Source organism: Podarcis muralis, chromosome 4 (genome assembly GCF_964188315.1).
Source record: "Podarcis muralis chromosome 4, rPodMur119.hap1.1, whole genome shotgun sequence".
In the NCBI taxonomy this organism is placed as follows: domain Eukaryota; kingdom Metazoa; phylum Chordata; class Lepidosauria; order Squamata; family Lacertidae; genus Podarcis; species Podarcis muralis.
In genome coordinates this window covers 10,985,003-11,003,876 of record NC_135658.1, presented here as the reverse complement: position 1 = coordinate 11,003,876, position 18,874 = coordinate 10,985,003, and the positions used below count along the sequence as shown (strand labels likewise).

Sequence of the window (18,874 nt, the reverse complement as noted above, 5' to 3'; positions counted from 1 at the left end):
CCAACATCTGAATGCATAAATGGACATGTTATTCCCCCATCCCCAGAGCAGGCTCCCACTCTACCATTAACTTAAAACAGTGTTTCTCGAACTTGGGTCCCCAGAGGCTGTTGGACTACAACTCCCATCATCCCTGGCCACTGGTCTCGCCAGCTAGGGATGATGGGAGTTGGGTCCCCAGCTGTAGTTGAACTACAAATTTGAGACAGACAGATTTAAAACTTCCCCTGCTGGTCAACTGCATGTGTTACTACACTGCAACAAAAAACATGTCCTTAAAACACTTGGAGTGAATGTGTGATGTTGCCTGAAGCCAAATATCCCTGATACTGCAATCCTGCACAGCTCTGCATTAAAGAAACCTCACAATGGGTGGCCAAAGGCAGCTCGCCTATGGCTTGATTAGCTTCCTGGTCTTGCCTGTCTGCCCAGAGCTGCAAGACTCTAGACCATTTGTCTAACAGGCGGAAATTCACCAGGTAGGGTGTATGTGAGTCATTGAAATTAATGTCCATTGCTAACTTAGATCCACAAACCTGGGTGTCCTCTGTGAGTTATGACCAGCATTGGAAACAGCCCATTGTAATGGATTGCTTTGAAGTCATTTCTGCACTTTGACTTGCTTTCGAACTGCTAGGTTGGCAGGAGCAGGGACTAAGCAACGGGAGCTCACCCCGTCGCGGGGATTCGAACTGCTGACCTTCCGAACGGCAAGCCCTAGGCTCTGTGGTTTAACCCACAGTGCCACCCACATCCCTTTTGACTCCTAGGCTAGTGAAATTCAGCATTCGTGGTTTCGTTTTGAACGCTTTCAAGACTTGGCACACAGCAACGCATACAGACTGCCTGCTGACCCAAAAGTGCTCTCTTTTATTCACATGAAGGCACGAGATGGTTGAAAGGGAGAGGTGGCTTCATCTCTCTAAGCAAGCTTTGCCAACCTGGTGCCCGCAGAGAGCCTCACAGGGGCTCATGGGAGCTGGAACCCAAATCATCTGGGGGACACCAAGTTGGGGAAGTTTGCTCTAGCAGGTGGAATGGAAGACCCCACCCACTTTGGCCCCTTTGCTGGCCAAAGCGTTGTACTCTTTCACAGCTTTTTCTGTCTGCAGGACCAGCACATCGATCCCATGGCTCTTCAGGTAGTCCACAGTGGATGACGGCACCTTGAGAAATCAGGAAGAGAAAGGAGTCAGGGAGGAGTCTCTTCTTACACACAAGCTGTAACTTCATTGCTAACATGCATGAAACCCAGTTAGCGGCTCCCTTTCTCTTTTTTCTACTTTGAAATACACGCAGCGACCGTTTTGCGCACATCCAATTGATTCACAACTGCCGATGTGCAAGTCCTTTTTAGGGCTGGGCAGTATATCAATATATTGTCCCAAACCAGCCTGAAGTCCCTATCATAATACAGTGGTACCTCTGGTTGCGTACTTAATTCGTTCCAGAGGTCTGTTCTTAACCTGAAACTATTCTTAACCTGAAGCACCACTTTAGCTAATGGGGCCTCCTGCTGCCGCTGCGTAACTGCTGTACGATTTCTGTTCTCATCCTGAAGCAAAGTTCTTAACCTGAAGCACTTTCTGGGTTAGCAGAGTCTGTAACCTGAAGCATATGTAACCTGAAGCGTATGTAACCTGAGGTACCTCTGTATCACTTTCATAATTTTGGGCCAGGCAATATATCACGTATCATGATGTGTGTGTGTGTGTGTGTGTGTGTGTGTGTGTGTGTGTGATGCAAAAATCACAATGTGAGGAAAACCATGAAGCCAAGCCGATGCTTCTCTCGATTCCTGCAGCCCCTGTGAACTCTGCCAACTCAGCTCTCCCCTGCCTCCTGCAGGAAGCACGAATCACAAGAGCAGGTGTTGGCTGAAATCACGATGCAGGAAAAACTGTGAAGCGAGCCAATGCCTCTGCATAGTGCCATCCTTATTTCAGATATCGTGATATACAGTCGTACCTTGGAAGTCAAACAGAATGTGTTCCGGAAGTCCGTTCGACTTCCGAAACGTTAAAAAACCAAAGCGCGGCTTCTGATTGGCTGCGGGAAGTTCCTGCAGCCAATTGGAAGCCCCGTCGAACGTTCGGCTTCCGAAAGAAGGTTCAAAAACTGGAACACTCACTTCCGGGTTTCGATCGTCCGGGAGCTGGAACATTCGACTCCCAAGGCGTTCAGGAGCCAAGGCACGACTGTATGTACAGTGGTACCTCCGGTTGTGAATGGGATCCGTTCCAGAGGTCCGGCTAGATCCCAAGGTTTTCGCAACCTGAGGAGAAGCAGTAGACCGCTTCTGCGCATGTGCGTGTGGAGAAACACTTCCTGGTTGTATCAGTATACTGCTATGTTTAGTTGATAATATATTGTGATGCTTAAAACCAGATAGCGCCCCAGCCCCTAGTCCCTTTGGACCTGGAATGGGGCAGAACCCCCGTCCACTGAAATGGTTGCCACCTGTATGCATAGATCACACGTCACATAAATAAATGACGTTCAAGTCTAATGTTTCCAAAATTTGCAAAAAAACAACCACCCAACTTTCAATAGACTTTGTGCCATAAAACATGCTGTTCCTCTTAGGAATCAAATCTGTCCAGTCTCTTGTCAGTTTCAGCTAGTTCTAGACATTCCCGTAGCCATTCCCACATAGTTGGAACCTGGGCATCATTTTGAACCCAGGCTAGCTGTCAGAGTTAGCTGCACCGGTATTAAGGTAAAAGGTAAACCATTAGGTCCAGTCGTGGCTGACTCTGGGGTTGCGGCGCTCATCTCACTTTATTGGCCAAGGGAGCTTCCGGGTCATGTGGCCAGCATGACTAAGCCACTTCTGGCGAACCAGAGCAGTACACGGAAACACCGTTTACCTTCCCGCCGGAGCGGTACCTATTTATCTACTTGCACTTTGGCGTGCTTTCGAACTGCTAGGTTGGCAGGAGCTGGGACCGAGCAACGGGAGCTCACCCCATCGCAGGCATTCGAACCGCTGACCTTCTGATCAGCAAGCCCTAGGGTCTGTGGTTTAACCCACAGCTCCACCCGCGTCCCTGCACCGGTATTAAACACCTCCTGAAAACTCTTAGTTTTATTTACCTATAAAAATTTTTTTATATACCACTGTATCATAAAAATATATTGCAGTGACTTAAAACAATATTAAAGCTTAAGACCAAACAATAAAATCATAAATACTGCTGCCTGGTCTTCGTTGACCATCTTAGCTGGTGTTCAAGGAAGAAAGTTCCCTGCATGTCAGCTATGCAAGTCCTGCTGCCCCTCCAGGGTGCTCCCAATATATGCGACTTCGGTTACACACAGGGAGACCTGGAATATAATCAGGGGTTCCCTGTATTATTCATGAATAAATCTAGAATAATACTTAAAGGTAAAGAGACCCTTGACCATTAGGTCCAGTCGTGGCCGACTCTGGGTTGCGGCGCTCATCTCGCTTTATTGGCCGAGGGAGCCGGTGTACAGCTTCCGGGTCATGTGGCCAGAATGACTAAGCCGCTTCTGGCGAACCAGAGCAGTACACGGAATCGCCGTTTACCTTCCCGCCAGAGTGGTACCTATTTATCTACTTGCACTTTGACATGCTTTCGAACTGCTAGGTTGGCAGGAGCAGGGACCGAGCAACGGGAGCTCGCCGTGTCGCGGGGATTCGAACCGCCAACTTTCTGATCGGCAAGTCCTAGACTCTGTGGTTTAACCCACAGCGCCACCCGTGTCCCTAGAATAATACTTAGCTACTGTCAATTGGCTGGCAATAGAATGCTATGCAGGACCTCCAATAATAGGTGCTGGAATGCCACCAGACCCCCTGCTGGATTCTGAATTTTGCAACCAGACTCCCAGTCCCACCAAGCCTCGCAAACGTACCTGCAAGGCTTCGCTCATGCCACGGCCAATCACTAACGTCTCGGCGCCCTTCCGAACAACTTCTTCCACATCTGCGGGCTGCACTCCTGGAACATGCTGCGTTTGGAAGTAAGGGGAAAGGTGTTAAATAATACGGCTCTGTTCCGCCTTGGTTACAACCTGCCTGGAGCCCTGTGTCCAGTTCTGGGCGCCACAATTTAAGAAGGATGTTGACAAGCTGGAACGTTTGCAGAGGAGGGCAACCAAGGTGATCCAGGGTCTGGAAACCAAGCTTTATGAGGAACGGTTGAAGAAGCTGTGTATGAAGAGTGGTGCATACTCTGGTTATCTCTCACTTGGACTACTGCAATGTGCTCTATGTGGGGCTACCTTTGAAGGTGACCCGGAAACTACAACTAATCCAGAATGTGGCAGCTAGACTGGTGACTGGGAACGGCCGCTGAGACCACATAACACCAGTCTTGAAAGACCTACATTGGCTCCCAGTACATTTCCGAACACAATTCAAAGTGTTGGAGCTAACCTTTAAAGCCCTAAATGGCCTCAGTCCAGTATACTTAAAGGAGTGTCTCCACCCCCATCGTTCTGCCCTGACACTAGGTCCAGCTCCTTCTGGCAGTTCCCTCACTGCGAGAAGCCAAGTTACAGGGAAGCAGACAGAGGGCCTTCTCAGTGGTGGCGCCCACCCTGTGGAATGCCCTCCTGTCAGATGTCAAGGAAATAAGCAACTATCTGACTTTTACAAGACATCTGAAGGCAGCTCTGTTTAGGGAAACTTTTAATATTTAATAGATTATTATATTTTAATATTCTGTTGAAAGCCACCCAGAGTGGCTGGGGAAACCCAGCCAGGTGGGCAGGGTATAAATAATAATAATTGTTATTGTTATTATGTTTAGTCTTCTTCAAATATCTAAAGAACTGCCACATGGAAGATGGAGCAAGCTTATTTTCTGCCCTGGAGGGAAGTTATAAGAAAGGAGATTTTTTTACTCAACATTAAGAACTTTATGAGGGTAAGAGATGTTTTGGTACACTAAGGCAGACATCTGATCACTGCAGATGGTGACAGCAGTCACAAAATTACAAGACGCCTGCTTCTTGGGAGAAAAGCAATGACAAACCTAGACAGCATCTTAAAAAGAAGAGACATCACCTTGCTGACAAAGGTCCGTATAGTTAAAGCTATGGTTTTCCCAGTAGCGATGTATGGAAGTGAGAGCTGGACCATAAAGAAGGCTGATTGCCGAAGAATTGATGCTTTTGAATTATGGTGCTGGAGGAGACTCTTGAGAGTCCCATGGACTGCAAGAAGATAAAACCTCTCCATTCTGAAGGAAATCAGCCCTGAGTGCTCACTGGAAGGACAGATCCTGAAGCTGAGGCTCCAAGACTTTGGCCACCTCATGAGAAGAGAAGACTCCCTGGAGAAGACACTGATGCTGGGAAAGATGGAGGGCACATGGAGAAGGGGACGACAGGACGAGATGGTTGGACAGTGTTCTCGAAGCTACAAACATGAGTCTGACCCAACTGCGGGAGACAGTGGAAGACAGGAGTGCCTGGCGTGCTCTGGTCCAGGGGGTTACGAAGAGTCGGACACGACTAAACAACAACAAAGGCAGACAGCCATGTCCTTTTCATTTCAGTTGTTACTTCTGCTAAACTTGAAGTTGCAATTCGTAACTTAAATCTGCATAATAAGTGGACAGCTGGCAGCCATCCACGGTCTGTGAAGTTTGCAGACAAGACGTTTGCACACAATGCACAGCTGTTCCAAATAGACTTCCGAGCATTTGCCAGACTATTTTTAGCTTCCGACAAAAGCTTCGCAGCGTTTTTTGTTTCGTAACTGCCCCGCAGCCTAAGAACTAATGGCTTCTGTCCAAATGGGCGGTTTCGTTCAAGGTGCAGGTAGGCATCATTGACATTTTATCTGCCTCCCAGGTAAGGCCTTTTTGCGGTCAAGTATTTCCCCCTAACTTGCTACGGCTGGACCACAGTTGTGAAAGCGGTAAATTCACTTGGTTTAACCCAGCTGGGGACAAATTATCTTTGCAAGGGGCAGCAGGGAAGAGGACAGGCATGCAGGATAATTCAAATTGTGATTTGCCTGGCAGACGGAAGGAGGGAGAGAGAGGTTTTTCTTCCCCGTAGCTTTAAAAAAAAAAGCCCAGCCCCAAACACTCTGGAACACTTTTAATGGTTGGTCACATGACAACCCCAACAAAGGAAAAAGGAGGTCTGGGTTTACTGTAATTACAATAATTGGCTGTTTGAAAGGTTCTGCTGGCAGCAAGGAGCTGGAAACAGCGGTGCCGTGAAAGAGGAAGAAAAAGAGGGTTTTATTTCCAGGCAGCACAAAAGACCTGATGTTTGTGTGTATGTGGGGTGTGTGTGTGTGTGTGTGTGTTTCATGTTTTAACAAAACAGTATTTTTATTTTCTTTTACAGGGAGAAAGGGGTGGGGGGAGAACCCAGATATCAGCCAAAGTCTCTTAGAAAATAGGACCTTGAGGTGAGCTGAAGTGGGCACCCCAAGTTGGAACTGGTCAGTCTGGAGTGAAGGGGCAGAGGGAGATAACGGGGTTTATGAGAGCTGCGGCAGCTGAGGCTTCTTTTTTAAAAAATTATTTAAAGTAAAAAATAGTAGCTGCTGTGAAAACAATGAGAAAATTCCCTTCCTCTATCCTCCCACCCCCACTGCTGCGAAGGTCTATTCTATAGTTTTAGACGAAACCCACAGCACATTAGGGCAGTTCATAAAAAACTTTAAAAAAAAAAAAAAAAGGCCTGCTCCAAAGGTCTTATCTTACTGAACTAGGGATTATATAGCTATATCTGAAATTTCATGCATATCAGTTAATATCGTTACAGATGGGTAGCCGTGTTGGTCTGCCATAGTCAAAACAAAAAAAATTCCTTCCAGTAGCACCTTAAAGACCAACTAAGTTAGTTCTTGGTATGAGCTTTCGTGTGCATGCACACTTCTTCAGATACACTGAAACAGAAGTTGCCAGATCCTTCTATATAGTGAGAAGGTGGGGAGGGGTATTACTCAGAGGAGGGTGGGGATGGGTGATTGGCAGATAGCTGTGATGAGCCTGTTGACGACTATTAACGACTGCAGTAGGTCTTACAGGAAAAAGCAAGGGGTGAGAAGGTGAAAAATGGCTTTGTCATGTATAGTGAGATAAGAATCCAATGTCTTTATTCAGGCCAGGTGTCTCCATGGTTTTAAGTTTGGTAATGATTTGCAATTCAGCAGCTTCTCTTTCCAGTCTATTTCTGAAATTCCTTTGTAGTAAAACAGCTACTTTGAGATCTTGTATAGAATGTCCTGGGAGATTGAAGTGTTCTCCTACTGGTTTCTCTGTCTTGTGATTCTTGATGTCAGATTTATGTCCGTTTATTCTTTGGCGTAAGGTTTGGCCTGTTTGTCCAATATAGAGAGCTGAAGGACACTGTTGGCATTTGATGGCATACACAATGTTAGACGATGAGCAATTAAATAGTCCAGAGATGGTGTGTGTGATGTTGTTGGGGCCAGTAATGGTGTTGTCCGGGTGTATGTGGCAGCAAAGTTGGCATCTGGGTTTATTGCAGGCTCTGGTGCCAGTGTCCGTGTTAAGTCTGGTTGTAGTATTATTGTGGGTTAGGAGTTGTTTAAGATTGGGTGGCTGTCTGTAGGCAATGAAAGGTCTTCCTCCCAGAGCTTGAGAAAGAGAACTGTCATTGTCCAGGAGAGGTTGTAGATCTCTGATGATGCGTTGTACTGTTTTAACTTGGGAGCTGTATGTGATGACTAGAGGAGTTCTGTTATTTTCTTTTTTGGGTCTGTCTTGCAGCAAGTTCTCTCTGGGTATCAGTCTGGCTCTGTTGATCTGTTGTCTAACTTCATCTGCTGGGTATTTTAGTTCTAAAAAGGTTTGCTGTAGATCTCTTAGGTGAGAGTCTCTGTCTGTAGAATTGGAACAGATACGGCTGTAACGTAGTGCCTGGCTATAAACAATGGACTGTTTGGTATGTTTGGGATGGTGGCTAGAGGCATGTAGATATGTTTGTCGGTCAGTTGGTTTACGGTATAAGGTGGTGTCTATGCGCCCATCCTGTATTTTTATAGTAGTGTCCAAAAAATGTATTTCTTGCATAGATTGATTCATTGTTAGGTTGATTGTGGGGTGAAAATCATTGAATTTCTGGTGGAAGGTGTTCAGGGTCTGTTGACCATGTGTCCAGATGATAAAAATATCATCAATGTATCGCAGGTACAAGAGAGGTTTGAGTGGGTAGGAGTTTAGGAAACGTTGTTCTAAATCTGCCATGAAGTTAATATCGTGACCCTGCTCCACTGAATGGAAATTTCAGCCTTCACGACATAGGAAAATGGCCAAGTAAACAGCTATTTTTGCCTGGCTTTCAATTTGAACTTAGCCTGATCTCTTATTCCCGTTCCTTCCCTCCCCCTCCCCTTTTTATGAAGATTACCCACTCTGGGATCCCACAGCTAATTCTCCCCTGGTCTCCTCGCTGGCCCAAATAGGACTACCGTATTTTTCGCCCTATAGGGCGCACTGGCCCATAGGACGCACCTAGTTTTCAGGGGGGGAAATCAAGGAAAAAAATATGACACACACACCCCACAGCTCTGGGAGCAGCGGACAGGCTGCACGCAGCCTGTGCGCTACTCCAATACCTTCTCCCTGCTTTTGCAGGAGGTGGCGGAATTCCCCCACCTCCCGCAAAAGCCCACAGGAGCCGCGCTTGACTCCTGGAGGCTTTTCGACCAGGAGGGAGAAGGGACTGAAACGGCCAGTCAGTCCCTTGTCCCTCCTCGGGGAAAAGCCCCCAAGAGCGGTGGGGGAATTCCCCCAGCTCCCGCAAAAGCCCACAGGAGGGAGAAGGGAAGCTGAAATTGGAACTCTATGAAAACAGGGTTTTTCCAGAGCGTTTTCAGAGCGTTTTTATAGCTGTGTAGCCTTCCCACAGGGACGCGGGTGGTGCTGTGGGTAAAATCCTCAGCGCCTAGGACTTGCCTATCGCATGGTCGGCGGTTCGAATCCCCGTGGCGGGGTGCGCTCCCGTTGCTCGGTCCCAGCGCCTGCCAACCTAGCAGTTCGAAAGCACCCTCGGGTGCAAGTAGATAAATAGGGACCGCTTACTAGCGGGAAGGTAAACGGCGTTCCGTGTGCGGCTCTGGCTCGCCAGAGCAGCTTCGTCACGCTGGCCACGTGACCCGGAAGTGTCTCCGGACAGCGCTGGCTCCCGGTTTCTAGAGTGAGATGAGCGCACAACCCTAGAGTCTGTCAAGACTGGCCCGTACGGGCAGGGGTACCTTTACCTTTACCTTTAGCTGCAGCTCAAGTCTACAATACTCAAGTGGCCCCCAGATAACTAAGAAGAGGGTGAGCAAAGGCACGTACGTCAGTTCCCGTCTCTCTCCAGTCCCAAGTCCGACTGCCCCCAGGCCAGACTTTACAGTCCTTGTAAGTCGTGGAACAGCCTTTGACAGTCATCCGGCCCCAAGAGAGAGAAGCGATTTCAGGAGAGGACATCTCCAGATGGATTTTGACGGTCTGAAAGATAAGAGAGTGAACATGAGAACAGCCTAGCGCTCTAACAGTGGTTTTAGGTATGTGTGTGTTTGTGTGTGTATATATATACACAGTGGTACCTCGGGTTACATACGCTTCAGGTTACAGACTCCGCTAACCCAGAAATAGTGCTTCAGGTTAAGAACTTTGTTTCAGGATGAGAACGGAAATCTTGCAGTGGCGGTGCAGCGGCAGCGGGAAGTACCCGAGGTACCACTCTGTGTGTGTGTGTGTGTGTGTGTGTGTGTGTGTGTATTTCTGCTTTACAATTTAAAGTATTCATTTAACACCCTTAAGATGTAGATTTCTTAAGGATATCTTCCCTTCTCGTTCCATGGTTCATTTTACATATCGTAAATCCCTGCATATTTTACAAAAACTATACCATTCAGTACTCCATTATTGCATCCATCAAAACTTATTTACACCATTGAATTTATCTTAATGCTGCCAGCATTTTCAGCTGTACACAATTATTTCCCATATATTCAATAAACGTTTCCTAATCTTCTCTGCATGTATGTTCTTCTTGTTCTCTTGTTCTGCATGTTAAGTCTGTGAGTTTGGCATATTCTGTCAACTTCAGTTGCCATTCTTTTTGGTTGGAACCTCCTTCGTTTTCCATTTTGGGGCTAACAAAACACGGGCTGCAGTAGCGGCATACATTTCGACACTTGGGAATTTCCGTCTGAATTATCCCCGATCAGAAAGGACTCTGTTTTGAGGGGGAGAAAGTACTTTAACATTCCCCCCCCCCCAATTCATTATGGATCATTTCCCAACCTAACTGTGGTTTTAAAAGCCATCAAGAAAAGGTAGTAGACTCTTCTGAGGGTGTCTGAGCGAGGGAGCCATTCCCTATTGGACGATCCCCATTTTCGGGTAAAGGGTTTGACCCCAAAATCATTATGGGATATAGTCTAATCCAGGAGTGGCCAACTTCCAGGAGACTGCGATCTACACACAGAGTTATAAACTGGCAGTGGTTGACCCCCTTTTTGGGGGTTCAGGTCAAAGTTGTTGAGCATGTTTTAGGAAGGAGGAAAGCCCCGTTTTTTGTGAGTTAAAGGCAAAGTTGTTGATTTTTTTTAGGGAAGAAGGGGAACAGGCACTCACCAACAGATCAGTATACTCCGCCTTCCATTCTGCAGATCATGGAGGGTGGGCCATGGGGGCAGGCAGGATTATAATTCAATAATGGAAAGGGACCCAGCGATCAACCGCGATCTACCAAAACCTCCCGGGGATCTAACAGTAGATCTTAGATGCACAAAATGTTTAGGGGTATGCGTCCCCCCAGAAAAAAAAGCACTGGGTATAGGTAAAGGTAAAAGGTAAAGGACCCCTGGATGGTTATGTCCAGTCAAAGGTGACTATGGGGTGCGGCACTCATCTTGCTTTCAGGCTGAGGGAGCTGGCGTTTGTCCACAGACAGCTTTCTGGGTCATGTGGCCAGCAGGACTAAATTGCTTCCGGCGCAATGGAACACCGTTGACGGAAACCAGAGCGCACGGAAATGCTGTTTACCTTCCCGCCGGAGCGGTACCTATTTATCTACTTGCGCTGTTGTGCTTTTGAACTGCTAGGTTGGCAGGAGCTGGGACAGAGCAACAGGACCTCACCCCGTTGCAGGGATTCGAACCCTCAACCTTCTGATCGGCAAGCCCACGAGGCTCAGTGGTTTAGACCACTGTGCCACCTGTGTCCCTATGATATGGTTGAACCAATTGTCTAATCTGGTATCCCTCCACTTCCTATGTACCCTCTATATTCCATTGTCTAACTGCTCTTGCCATTAAGCTTTTTTTAGGGAAGAGGAAAGCCCGTTTTTTGAGGGTGCAGGCTGTAACTGTGGAGCTTCTTTGGGGGGAGCCCGTGATCTATCAGTGATCTACCACAGACGTCCAATGATCTACTGATAGATCATGATCTACCTGTTGGACGTGCCTGGTCTAATCAATCCACACCTGTGAAGACGTGGGTGTTTTCCTTATTACGCTAAAGCTGGGATGGGAACCCTCTGGCTCAAGGACAAAATGCAGCCTCGCCAGTTCTCTCTCTCTGAACTCGGTGGCTCTCCTTAAGCCACATAGCCCCATTGGTCGGTCCTCCAGAGGAGTGTTTTTGCCTGGCTGGACTGTGTCCTCAAACACGATGGCACCCCACCGGAATCGCACTGCTGGGGGCGCAGCCTCCTCTTCTTCTGCCAGTGAGCTGGGAAACACTGGCCTGCGAGCGCTCCAATTGGAGAACAGCCTTTACCAAAGGTGTCATGGGCTTTGAAGACTCTCGAACTCAGGACGAAAGGGAGAAATGTGCCAAGAGGAAGGCACATTTGGCAAACCCTCACTATGATCAACTCCTGCCCGGAAACCTGTGTCCCCACTGTGGAAGGACGTGTGGATCTAGACTTGGCCTCCGCAGTCACCTATGGAGACAATGTTTAGACCATGCTCACGGAAGACAATCTTACTCAGCTAAGAGTGATCGCTAAAGAAAGAAGAATCTCACATACTGGAATTGTCTGTTTCTCTCACACACACCCCTCTCTTGGGGTTGCAGGCCTCTGATCCCCCTTCATTTTGTTCCTCCAAGTCTGACCAATAAGTATCCTACAACATTAAATAGTCACGGCTTTCCCCAAAGAATTTTGAGAGATGTGGTTTGCTAAGGGTGCTAAGGGGACGCGGGTGGCGCTGTGGTCTAAACCACTGAGCCTAGGGCTTGCCGATCAGAAGGTCGGCGATTCGAATCCCCATGACGGGGTGAGCTCCCGTTGCTCGGTCCCTGCTCCTGCCAGCCTAGCAGTTCGAAAGCACGTCAAGTGCAAGTAGATAAATAGGTACTGCTCTGGCAGGAAGGTAAACGGCGTTTCCGTGCGCTGCTCTGGTTCACCAGAAGCGGCTTAGTCCTGCTGGCCACATGACCCGGAAGCTGTTTGGGGACAAACGCTGGCTCCAGCGGCCAGTAAAGCGAGATGAGCGCCGCAACCCCAGAGTCGTCCGCAACTGGACTTAATGGCCAGGGGTCCCTTTACCTTTAAAGGGTGCTAAGAGACATCACCTTGCCAACAAAGGTCCGTATAGTTAAAGCTATGGTTTTCCCAGTAATGATGTATGGAAGTGAGAGCTGGACCATAAAGAAGGCTGATCGCTGAAGAATGGATGCTTTTGAATTCTGGTGCTGGAGGAGAGACTCTTGAGAGTCCCAAGGACTGCAAGAAGATCAAACCTATCCATTCTGAAGGAAATCAGCCCTGAGTGCTCCCTGGAAGGACAGATCCTGAAGCTGAGGCTCCAATACTTTGGCCACCTCATGAGAAGAGAAGACTCCCTGGAAAAGACCCTGATGTTGGGAAAGATGGAGGGCACAAGGAGAAGGAGACGACAGAGGACGAGATGGTTGGACAGTGTTCTCGAAGCTACAAACATGAGTCTGACCAAACTGCGGGAGGCAGTGGAAGACAGGTGTGCCTGGCGTGCTCTGGTCCAGGGGGTCACGAAGAGTCGGACATGACTAAAAGACTAAACAACAACAACAAGAGCTACAATTTCCAGAGTAGTTTGGGAAAACAGATTGATTGTTAAACCACTTGGCGAACTGTAGCCCTGTGAGGGGAACAGGGGTCACCTTGGAACTCTCAGCGTCCTTAAACTACAGTTCCCAGGATTCTTTGAGGGGAAGCCATTACTTTTAAAGTGGCACGATACTGCTTTAAGTGCAGATGGGGCCCAACTCTTCCAAGCGCGGCATAACTGTATGTGTAGAACTTTGCCAATTTCTCTGGAACCGACTTCCGCTGAATGTTAGCAGTTGCTCGAAGCATCGCCACTTGCTCTTCCGCAATGCTTACATAAATAAAAGCGATTTCTATTCCACGCCAAGCGGCAGGAAAAGCAGCCAAACCCCACTGCTCAGAGCAGCTCAGTGCTCTCGCTTCAGCTAAATCTGGAGTCTCAGTCCAAGATGCGTCTTACCACACACCCCTACGGTTCTTTAAATTGTTCAGGTTTTTCTCCCGATAAATCCTTTGCAAGGAGATCACTGCCGCCATTAAAACAACAACAACTCACCTCCCTCTCTTCCTTCATATATAAGTGAAGTCTTGGATTAACAGATATTTTCCCCCCCAGCAGGAATGCCTGCTGACAGGGGCACAAAGGATCAAATAACGCAAGGCTAACCTTTCAACCTCGCTCCCCGCCTTATCGCCAAGAGAAGACTCCAACACGCTGCTTTAAAATGCCAAGCCAAGAAGAATCAGCGCTAAGGGTCTGGACGCATCAAAGATTGCCTGCCCACCCAGCATGAGAAAAGTGTATTTTCCCTTGCTCTTCCCCCCACGCTGCCAAATTAATGAGCAAGAACCATCAGTGGCCCCCATTAGGGTGTACTGAATGCTTAATTCTGTGGACACAAAAGCAGAATGTAACAATCATTTTTTTAAAAAGACACAGGTTTGGTGGCAAAAGAGCAGGGATAACAGCTAAGCTTTAATTCAAAACAACAACACTCTTTTTTTAGTAGAGGTGTAACTGGAAACTATGGTTTAGTATTGGAAAAGGTCCGGAAACTGCTGCTGGTTCAAACTAGGACTGGAAGAGTATTAAAAGTACATTTCTTCACCCAATTGAAAGGCCTTCTTCTCACACATCCATTTCAGAAGCAAAGCAAAATTTACATTCATTGCACCACCCACTTTAACCTCACTTTAACCTCTGCAAGGCTGCTCAGAAAGGAATGCAGCCCTCATTGCTGAAGGAGGTTTCCTATTCGCCCTGTAAGGCCTTAAACGGCTCAGGATCAAGTTATCTGAAATGGTGCCTCTTTCTGCTTATGTCAACCCGAACCTTAAGATCCTCTTTGGAGGAATTGCTCCAAATGTTGCTCCTGTGTAATGAGGTGTGTTGCTATGAAGAAGGGGGCTTTTGGGTTCCAGCTCCGTTGGTGCACTATTGATCACCTTTCTGGAGCCAGGTAAAGGCTTTTAAATTCACGCAGGGTTTTTAAGTTGCTGTTTTAACGTTCTGTTGTGGTTTAGCATAGTAGTTTCCTGTTCTGTGAACAAGTCGTTTCAAGCCTAGGATCATGTGTTCCCCACTGCACAACAGCAGGAAGAGATTGAAGGTTTCTGCTTATGATGTCAAACTAACCACAGTTCCCTGTGACATCCAAACTCAGGAAACTGTGAGTTGTTTACCAACCAAGATCTGAAACCACCAATCAAATGTGTTTTGTTCTAACCAAATCAGCTTTATGTAAAGCACAGTTTCCTGTGTTTGGGTGTAAAGGGCAATTGATTAAAACCAGAATAGGGCATTTGTGGTCTCTCACATCCAATGTGCGAAAGAAGAGAAGGAGAATACAGTGGTACCTGGGGTTACAGACGCTTCAGGTTACAGACTCCGCTAACCCAGAAATAGTACCTTGTGTTAAGAACTTTGCTTCAGGATGAGAACAGAAATCGTGCTCCGGCAGCACGGCAGCAGCAGGAGGCTCCGATAGCTAAAGTGGTGCTTCAGGTTAAGAACAGTTTCAGGTTAAGAACGGCCTCCAGAACGAATTAAGTACTTAACTCGAGGTACCACTGTACAAGCATGCAAAAGCCCAAGGTTCATTGCGGGCCACTCACAAAGTAACAAACTGTCATTTCCTGTAGACTGAGAACGGGAAAACCATGTCCATAACCAAAAGATAGGATATAAATTAAAATAAGAAAGGCTGGCAAATAGACCACACCTTTGGCACCACTGCTGCACGCCCTTTGCACAGAGTATCAGAAGCAGTGCAAGAACATTCTACCTTCCTTTTAATCAAACAGACTGAAGGGGCCTTTCTTAAGGACCAGTTCTAGATAGATAAGATATTTATTTACATCAGACCTGGGCCTTTGCAACTTGAGTAACATACACAAACATGCCATAGGAGCCAACTCCAGGGCTCTGTGGATGCTTGGGCGCCCAAAATTATATAATTGTGGGGACCGGGCACCCACAGAGTCAATGAGAAAAGCCGGCAGGCGGCAGCAGCACTGCTTCTGAGAAAGAAGTTCAGTTCTACCCTCTGCAGCCAGCCAGTGAAGAACCCTTTTGTAGTACAACTGGTACACAAAATATGAACATAAGAACACCAATATCCCTATTGTTATTATCAATAATTACCCATCCTTCACCCTAAGGTTCCAGGTTGGGTTAAATAACTTACAATCATAAGAATTTATTTTTTATTTTATTTATTTATTAAATTTATATGCCGCCCTATAACCCGTAGAATAAGGTGGGTCCTTAAAAATATACACCTCGAGTGTCAAAAACCAGGGTAAAGCGGTGCATCTCAGCATTCGCTGGAAGCTGCATTATGAAGGTGCCAGACACACCTCAATGGGGAGTTCCACAGCTTAGGGGCCACCACCTAGAAGGCCCTCACGCAGACCGCCATCCCCCAACGCCTCCGAGGGTAGAGGGACTACCAAGAGGGGCCCCTCTGCCGATTTTAGCACCCATGAGGGACTGTAGGGAAGGAGGTGGCCTTTCAATCATTTAGGGCTTGAGTCATTTGGGGCTTTAAACACAAACCTGAGCACCTTAAATTGGGCCCGGAAATGAATTAGCAACCAGTATAGCTGTTTTAAAACTGAGGTTACATGAGATCTAAACGGAACCCCAGCCAATGATCTGGCTGCTGCATTTTGGACCAACTGAGGTTTCTGCGAGGTTTAGGGAAGGCAGCCCTGTTTAGGAAAGTTTTTAACGACTAATGCTTTAATGTCTTTTTAGCCTGTTGGAAGCCACCCAGTGGCTGGGGAAACCCAGCCAGATGGGCGGGGTAGAAATAATAAATTATTATTTATTATATTTAAACAGATAAAATTGCCGGACTCAAATTAGTTTTAAAATTATATGAATGAAAGCTCACCTTATTTCAGGTAGTCCAGTTCTATGGATCGCTGAGATGTGAAAACCTTTTACAGAGTAACCATTACGGTGGTAGAAGCTTCGGATGCACAGTTTACATATATGCACCTATCGAGCATAATGCTTCTATTGAAGTGGACTCTGGCCGGTGAAAGCTTATACCCCACAATAAAATGTGATAACCTTTAAGAGGTGCCACAAAGCTTACTATGAAGACACATAGTGTAACCCTGAGTATGTTTACTCAGAAGTTCAGCAAGACTTACTCCAATAGTTATCTATTTCCTGAAGTGTAGCTTGAAGTTTGTTACAGGTAGGTAGCTGTGTTGGTCTGCCGTAGTCGAAACAAAATTTAAAAAATCCTTCCAGTAGCACCTTAGAGACCAACTAAGTTTTTTATTTGTATGAGCTTTCGTGTGCATGCACACTTCTTCAGATAATCTGTATTTTATTTTGAAGTTTGTTAGTGCAAAGCCTCTTTGCCATTTTCTTTTCCATGTATAAAAGAAAGATGGCTTTGAGCAGTTGTGGAGGGGGAAAGGGCCTTCTCTGTGGCTGCTCCCAGACTTTGGAGCTTCTTCCTTAACGATGATAAGACTGCCTCCCTCCTTGCTATACTTCTGCTAGCAGGTGGAGAATTTCTTGTCGCAAGAGGCTTTGGGGAACTGAGTGCTTTTAAAGAAAGGGCTTGTGCCATGCTGTTTTTGCTGTGATCGTTTGTATGGTTTTGATAGGACTAAAACCATTTATACACACAAAAACCTATCTAGTGATGTGAGGTGAGAATATTCTCTGCTAGAAAATTCTCCGGAGAATATTCTCCACAAATTGTAAATTCTGTGTTGTCTACAGTCCAGTGTTTCCCAACCTTGTGCCTCCAGATGTTTTTGGCCTACAACTCCCATCATCCCTGACTAGCAAGACCAGTGGCAAGGGATGATGGGAATTGTAGGCCAAAAACAGCTGGAGGCACAAGGTTGGGAAACACTGGACAGCTGCTTTAAATGTACACACCTCATTAACCGAGAATATTCTCAAGAATATTCTCCAAATGATTATTCTCGAGAATTTAACATCACTAGTCCTATCAATGTTAAGATTGTTTTTTGCCTAAATTTGTAGTGGTTCTTATTTTTGCCTGTAAGCCGCCTTGGTTCCCTGTTGTGGGGGGCAGAGAAAGGCAGTGTATAAATATTTATTTATCTAAATCTAAATTTATCTAAACAAATATTTATTTGTTCATTCACAAAATGTATACGCCACCTTTAAAAAAAAAAACCTTCAGAGTGGTTTACAAAAGAGAAAACAGACAAAATCAAGAAAAACTCGCAGAAAAATTCAAGAAAATAATAATAATAATAATAATAATAATAATAATAATAATAATAATAATAGCAGCACTATAGACTAACTCTCTAAGTCTTATTCATGTTTGTCTCTGAGGTGCCACAAAGCGCTTTACAAAGAATTAAGCGAAGTTATGAACTGAGAGGTTTCTCCACGCCCCGCCCCCCGCGAGATCTCAGGTAAATATCCCATTAAATCCTCCCTCCGAAGACCAAAGGGGTGCAAGGAAATGAGCCGTCCCATTTATCCTCCCGCAGAACCACTCTCACTGCAGCGCCAGCGGTAATTTCACCCCCACCCCCCGCACACAGTGGTCCAGTCCGCTCCCCTCCAAACCTTACCTGCGCTGACCAACAACCTGCCTTTCCTCCCCTCCCCGCCTTACCCGGGCGGGACGCGCCCTCTCCTGCCCGTCATTGGACGCAGCCGCTATACAGACACGGCCCGCGCCCACTGACAAGCTTCCTCACGCCCACTTCTCCCCTTCCGCCACGCCTCCCTTTTCTGAGGAGCTACAGCCGCTCCCCCCCCCCCTTTTATTATTATTATTATGGCCGCCACACACCTTTCCCAAGCCTCCGCCGCGATTGGCCGGGGCGGCGTTCTATCCCCGCCCCCGCTCCTCTCTCGCCCGCCCTCCCTCTCCAACCCCGGCAGCCCGCCCCCTCGGCAGCCTCGTTTTGGTTCCTGCGTTCCCTCAGCCACAGGGAAAACAACAAGCGCGGGTTTCCTAGAAGGGGCCCGGGCCGCTCTTTCCCCCAGCGTCGTCCTCCTCTTGGAGCGCACCGTCTCGTCTCCTCCGCGCGGCGCATGCCGGGATGGCGCGCTCCGCCCGCAGCGCCCCCTGCCGGCCTCCTTCGCTCCTCCCCTCTCTCTGCCCCCCCCCTCCCTTCTCCTTCTCCATCCATCCTCTCAGGTTCCAAGATGGCGGCGGCGGCGGCGGCTCCCCCATCCCCTCCTCCTCCGCCTCCTCCTCCCCCTGCCGCCGCGCCGACGGAGGGCCCGTCCTGCCCCGGCTCGTGGCCCAACTTCGCCGTCGTGTGCTCCTTCCTGGAGAGATACGGAGCCCTCCTCGACCTGCCCGAGCTGCCCTTCCCGGAGCTGGAGCGGGTCCTGCAGGCGCCGCAGGAGCCCGGC

The 18,874-nt window shown here is 47.5% G+C and overlaps 2 protein-coding genes across 6 annotated transcripts in view; one reads left to right on the top strand and one right to left on the bottom strand.

Moving 5' to 3' along the window:
- Positions 1-850: 850 nt before the first annotated feature.
- Positions 851-18,419, bottom strand: AAMDC (adipogenesis associated Mth938 domain containing). Of its 5 annotated transcripts, none has more exons than XM_028725926.2 (4): positions 18,303-18,419; positions 9,306-9,458; positions 3,883-3,978; positions 851-1,166 (listed from the first exon to the last, which is right to left on the bottom strand). In XM_028725926.2, exons 2-4 carry the CDS (start codon positions 9,435-9,437, stop codon positions 1,026-1,028), a joined length of 369 nt encoding a protein of 122 aa, XP_028581759.2. In that variant the 5' UTR covers positions 9,438-9,458; positions 18,303-18,419; the 3' UTR covers positions 851-1,025. The 5 variants fall into 5 exon arrangements, with proteins under 5 accessions (XP_028581759.2, XP_028581757.2, XP_028581760.2 ...); XM_028725924.2 differs by lacking the exon at positions 18,303-18,419 and adding an exon at positions 18,079-18,230; XM_028725927.2 differs by lacking the exon at positions 18,303-18,419 and adding an exon at positions 18,123-18,146.
- Positions 18,420-18,639: 220 nt separating this feature from the next.
- The window catches only part of RSF1 (remodeling and spacing factor 1), a 44,143-nt gene continuing 43,908 nt past the window's right edge, over positions 18,640-18,874 (top strand). The window contains exon 1 of the mRNA XM_077926931.1: positions 18,640-18,872. Within this exon, the coding sequence (XP_077783057.1) occupies positions 18,662-18,872 (211 nt within the window). The 5' untranslated portion in view covers positions 18,640-18,661. The remainder of the gene's footprint in view (positions 18,873-18,874) is intronic.